General features: G+C 44.8%; 1 protein-coding gene across 1 annotated transcript; it reads left to right on the top strand.

Annotated features, from left to right (window-relative positions):
- The first annotated feature begins 9 nt into the window (after nt 1-9).
- MRPL27 (mitochondrial ribosomal protein L27) lies at nt 10-6,084 on the top strand. The gene is made up of 4 exons (XM_083598345.1): nt 10-118; nt 3,108-3,230; nt 4,088-4,155; nt 5,659-6,084. Exons 1-4 carry the CDS (start codon nt 64-66, stop codon nt 5,863-5,865), a joined length of 453 nt encoding a protein of 150 aa, XP_083454471.1. The 5' UTR covers nt 10-63; the 3' UTR covers nt 5,866-6,084.

Below are 6,084 nucleotides of genomic sequence, written 5' to 3'. Positions count from 1 at the left end.
AGCCGCGCAAAGCGGAGCCGGACGGATTGCCAACCAGGAGGCGGCGGCGGCGGCGAAGGTCAAATGGCGGCGCTGCTGGGCAGGCTCTCGCCTTGGGCTCTGGGCTCCGGAGGGCAACGTGAGTGGCGGGCGGAGGGAGCCTGGGAAGGGGTCAAGTCCCGGGAAACGGGGTGCTGGGGTGGGGAGAGATCGAGACGCGTGCAAGAGACGGGCAGGCGGGAGGCGCCTGGTGCAAAACATGCCGCATCGCCGCAATTGCTGCAAACGCAAAAGTGACTGCAAAAGCTCATAGCCTAGGAAAGGGACTTTTATTTTATTGCATTGCATTGCATTGCACTGGGAGTGATTCCTGTTCAGAATCGGGTATTACTCTTCTCCCTCCCCCCCCCCGGGCCGTTTTAATATCCTTCCTTCCTTCCTCTCCCTCCCACCCTTTGGTGACGTTTTGCCTGTTGAGGGTTTGGGCAGTTTTGTCTGTTCGCATCGTTGTGGGAGGTGGTTGGGAGATTTTATCATCTCTTCACTCCGCCCAGTGCCGGATTTACCTGTAAGCTAAACAAGCTATAGTTTAGGACACGACTCTCTTGGGGGCCCCCAAAAAAATTTAAAGGGGGAAAAAACTGGATGGACATTTCCATAATATAAGATAAAAAACAAATAAAATAAAACCTACATACAGCAACAGTGTTTTGTGTTGTGTAGGCGCTTATGATACCTATTAGGTCAGGGGTCAGCAAACTTTTTCAGCAGGGGGCCGGTCCACTGTCCCTCAGACCTTGTTGGGGACTATAATTTAAAAAAAAATAAATGAACGAATTTCTCTGCCCCATAAATACCCCAGAGATGCATTTTAAATAAAAGCACACATTCTACTCATGTAAAAACACCAGGCAGGCCCCCCAAATAACCCAGAGATGCATTTTAAGTAAAAACACACATTCTACTCATGTAAAAACACACTAATTCCCGGACCAACCACAGGCTGGATTTAGACGGGGATTGGGCTGGATCCGGCCCCGGGCCTTTGTTTGCCTACCCATGTATTAGGTTCATAAATTACCATATAGCATATATTCAACACAAAAAACAGCAACAATTTGTTGTTGACACAGGACAGCTGGGCATATAAAGGGCCCCATTACCTTTAGTAGCTTAGGGCCTCATGAAACCTAAATCCGGCCCTGACTCTGTCCCTGAGCTAATGGTAAAAGAATGGGCAACCCCTTTTCAATACAGCCCTCTTAATAGGCAGGGCGGTATGGCTAAAATGCATCCATGTATGTGTGTGTATATATATCAGTGGTTCTCAACCTTTTTTTGACCATGCTCCACCTAAGCATCTCTAAAATCCTGATGCCCCCCCCCCCGGTGACATATAATTCTTATTATTCAAAAGGTGAACTCCTATTCACATGGAGGAAGCGTAAAAGGCCATTCACTGTTAATAACTCCCCCCCGCCCCGGTGACATATAATTCTTACTATTCAAAAGGTGAACTCCTATTCACATGGAGGAAGCGTAAAAGGCCATTCACTGTTAATAACTCATTCTTGAATTGCCCCCCTTAAAAATCAAATTGCCCCCCATGGGGCATGTGCCCCATAATTGGGAACCACAGATCTGTATGTCTGCATGCATGGAATGGATTTGCATTAAGAGATCTTCAGGACAGGCCTGTTTTATATTTCCATGCATTACGCCCTGGAAAATAAAATAGGCCTGGCCTGACTGGGCAGAGGGCCTTCTCGGTAGTGGCACCCTCCCTGTGGAACACCCTCCTTTCAGATGTCGAGATAAAAGAACTACAGAACTTTTAGAAGACATCTGAAGACAGCCCTGTACCAGGAAGTTTTTAATTCTTGATGCTTTACGATGATTTTATATGTGCTGTAAGCTGCCCAGAGTGGCTTGGGAAACCCAGCCAAATGGACAGGGTATAAATAATAAAATTATTATCATCATTGAATTCGTTGGCACTTACAAATAAGTGTGCTTGGCATTCACAGCCCTTAATCCTGCGTTTTTCTAAGAAGTTATATTTGTGCCAGTTAGGCAACTGAACAGGAAACTTCAGAAATGAAAAGGAAATGGTTGCTAATTGTACGCAAATAAATCAGATGAAGTGCCCTGCAAAAGGAGTGTTAGTATTGCTGACTTGAAATGTCTGTGTGTTTATGGGCCGTTCTTTTAGATAAGCCACTTTTTCATTGAAGAAAGAACCACTTGTATGCCAAATATTGGTAAACGTTAAAGACTGGATCCAACAAAATATCCAAGGTGTGGCATCTACTTCTCAGCCATCCTGGATTCTGTACCATCTAAGGAGAGGGTGTTCCCAGTTAGCACAATGTACCCCTCTATTTGGGATACTCTCCCTTTTTAAAGTCCTTGCCCAGACACTGATGAATGGTTCTGGTGGACTCAGAAGCTTGCTTGCTATTTTGTGACATTTTAGTTGACCATTTTAAAGAGACTTCAGATTTAAAAAATAAAATAAAAATAAAAGTGGCAGTGTAACCCTTAGCTGTGAATGCTAATGTAACCTGCTTCTTGCTCTGTTTAGTTTATTTGGTGGGTTTCTCTCTGAAATAAACATTTAGCATGCATGATTGGCAAACAGCAACCCAGCAGATGAAATCACCACCCCTGCTGTGAAATAATCTTGGTGGTTTTTCATCTCTGCTCTACTAATACCACTGGTTCAAACATCCTTGTCTACAACATGTAACAGTCTTTAAAACGTGATCCAATAACCTTTTTTTTTTTTTTTTACAGGCATTTAATATATAGCCTGGAAAAAAACCAGCTTTTCTTCCTTTGGTAGTATAAAAGCCAGCAGTTATTTGGCTTTGCATCTAAAAAAAAAAGGTCACCCAGTGCTCATAATTGAGTTGCAGTTTGAACTGGGGACTGCTGGCTCACAGCTCATGGTCATCACCGCAACACTGACCAGTTCTCCCCAACCCACCCTCTCTCAACTTTCAAAAAACGTAAAACACTTTACTATTCAGTGGCTGGTGTGAGGTTTCTTTCTCAGTTTAAATAAGTGTCAGTTTATATCCCTCCGTTTTGATGAGTTTTTCGTTTCTCTCTCTCTCTCTCCACAGTGTTGCCTATTTCCCCCCTGAGTGCAGTCGCAGTGAGGTTTGCATCTAAGAAGAGTGGAGGCAGCTCCAAAAATCTTGGGGGGAAAAGTCCTGGGAAAAGTTATGGAGCTAAAGTAACGGACGGTAAGTCCCTTGTCTCTTTTTGCAGCTGCCTTTCAGTTTATTTTTCTTGCTGCCAGCTGTCTGGCTCGCACAGGGATGCTTTCAAGAAGGCATATATTACGAATGTGTGTTGGCAAGACTGGCCAGTAGGTGGCAGAATTGTACCGACCAACAACAGGATTCTTGCTGGCTTGGAAGCACACAGTACCGCTAATTGAAATTTGTGCACGGATATTAATTCTCTTTGGGATGCAAATTCAGGAGTTATGCAGCAAGGGAGAGCCTCAATAAGTGAAGTTGAATGCACTGTCCAGTTTACATTGCATGTGTTACATTGCATGTGCACAAGGTGTGGAGAGCTCATTCGGTAGAGCACGGGACTTTCAGGATTGCGGTTTGAGCCCCATGTTAGGCAAAAGGCAGGGGGTTGGACTAGATGACCCTCAGGGTTCCCTTCCAACTCTGCAATTCCATGATTCTAAAACCTGTGGCCCTCCAGGTGTTGCTGAATTACAGCTCTTGTCATCTCTGACCATTTGGCCATGTTTGCTGAAGCTAATGGGAGTTGCAGTTCGGCAGCACAGATAGTGCTGTGTCACCATTACTCCCAGGTATTGACGTCCTTAGGATAAGCACAGGGTTTGCAGAAGTATTAAAAGTCGTTTGGAGAGAATGCTAAAGGAAGGCTCTGTGTGAGTGAGAAAGAGACCAAGACAGGTTTTCTAATTTATGTGATCTTGCATCATCTGAAATGGGCATTCCTTCCTAAGAAATGAGACTAGTTTTTGTTCCGTGGAGCAATTCCTATTCAGCTTGCCTGCTTCCATCACAGAAGCCGATTTCTTCACTTCATTGCTTCCTCTTAACACCTTTTGCAGGAAAGTTTGTCCACGCCGGCAACACATTGGCGACACAGCGGGTGATTCGCTGGCACCCGGGGGCTCACGTAAGTTATTCTTTTTGCTATTCCCAAGAGTGTTTATAATTGAGACTTTGCTTGTTCTGCTCCACCTTCAGCAAACTTCCTGCTTCCTTTTTCATTTTTCATTATCCTGAAATGAGCCAAGTTTCTTTATACTAACCTTCTCTTGAAGGCTTCCAGGGGAGTTGCTTATTCTAACAAGAAGATATTGGAGCCTTCTTAGTTGAAACAGCTCTCACTTCCAAAAGTAAAGCTTTTGCAACCCTGTTTTAAGTGACATTTGGATTCAATGAACAATATAGTTCAGCTTCGCGCACCTGAATGTCTCGGGTACATTGGAAAAACATTGTTCAGTCATGGATCTAAAAATAAATGGGCAAATTACACTGTAGCGGGAGAGCACAGCTCACAGTGTGGTAAGACAGGGGAGTTCTGCTTGCTGCACAGCACAACTTGCAATATTTCGAACTTTTTTCTTTTTAAAAGAAAGGTCTATTTGCAGAGCTCCAGAACCATGCCAGGAAATACCTGGGCAGAATAGTGTAACACATAATCCCAAATCCCAATGAAGCCAAACCCATTTGAGATAAGTCTCAGGTGACCTGAACTTACTGTAGGCGTGTTGAAATCACTTATGAGCAGGTGAGGTTTGGCCAAGCCCCGTATCTAGTGCTTTACAGCAGGTGCATAGGCAGATGTCAGAGATGGGGAATGCAGGCTGATGGGCGTTCCAACAATATCTGGAGGGATGCAGGTTCCTCCATCCTTGACTACCGTATCTGTTCCCTTTTCTACTGAGCACCCTGACATCCACCAATCAGAGCCAGGTGCAAAATCATGGCTGAAAGTTGAGGGAGGGAGTCAGGTGTAAAATGGTGGTTTTGCAGCAGAGCTAATAACCTACTGCCTCCGAGGTGGCACAAACACTGCAATGACCTGCATATAAAAACACAAATCTGAATCAGAGAACTTCTGGCCAAATTTAATAGCCCAGCTATTAAATAGCTTTAATCGGTTTTTGATGTGGTCTTTTAAATTGTTGTGACCTGCCCTGGGATCTTAGGGCGAAGGGCAGGCAATAAATCAAATAACTAGAAGCATTTCTAATAGGAAGTGGATGAAGCCTTTTGGTTTTGCTGTTGTTCAGCACTTGAGAGCCATAAATGCTTATTGCAGATCATCCAGCGATCTACTTTTTGCCCATCTGTATTTTCATAGGAGCAAGCCAAGTGGGGTGACAGATCCAATGGGAAAAGTGAATGGGAGTAGCCAACCAGCAGTTTAATAAGTCTTATATGGTCATGAAGCATTATTGTCGTACGCCATGGCTTCCGTCTTCATGGCAGCTCTGTGATCAGACACCCATTGGCTATGCAAACAGCCTTCCTCCCATGAGCAGCACCATGAGTTTAGTTGCCTATGTACCAAAACACACCAAGGTGCTACCATGTACCACTGGGCATCACTGCTCTGCTCCCGAGTCTTAACTTTTCTCCTCTTTTAATTTTCCTCCTGTTCACCTAATAGGTGGGAATAGGCCGCAACAAGTCGCTCTACGCGCTCGAAGACGGGATTGTGCGATACACGAAGGAAGTCTACGTGCCGCGTCCCAGCAGCAAGGAAAGCACAGAGGTGATCTGCCAGTTACCCAAAGGGGCTGTGCTGTACAAAACTTTCATCAACGTCGTTCCCACTAAAGAGGTGGGGAGTTTCAAGTTGGTCGAGATGCTCTGAGACTTTTGAGGTCTCCTGGACGACAGCAAGGAACTGGCCAGCTTTATCCGAGCTAGGATATAAACAGGTCTGAAAACACTGCTGTAGTTCTGAATGGACTTCTCCTGCTCGGTCACCTGTGGTTAGCTCTCAATACATTCTAGGCACCTGGAATGTATTCTCGACAAAGGGGATGTTGTTGAAATTTCTTTTACAAAATAAAAGGGCAGTTCTATCCTC

This window comes from Podarcis filfolensis, assembly GCF_964270895.1.
Source record: "Podarcis filfolensis genome assembly, chromosome: 2".
Lineage (NCBI taxonomy): Eukaryota > Metazoa > Chordata > Lepidosauria > Squamata > Lacertidae > Podarcis > Podarcis filfolensis.
The sequence above is the reverse complement of the archived record's forward strand: the minus strand, read 5'-3'. Positions and strand labels throughout refer to the sequence as shown.

Coding starts and splice junctions, on each gene's coding strand:
- MRPL27 (XM_083598345.1), top strand. CDS start 64: ATGGCGGCGCTGCTGGGCAGGCTCTCGCCTTGGGCTCTGGGCTCCGGA. Junction 119..3,107: donor TCTGGGCTCCGGAGGGCAAC/GTGAGTGGCGGG, acceptor CTCTCTCCACAG/TGTTGCCTATTTCCCCCCTG. Junction 4,156..5,658: donor GCTGGCACCCGGGGGCTCAC/GTAAGTTATTCT, acceptor TTCACCTAATAG/GTGGGAATAGGCCGCAACAA.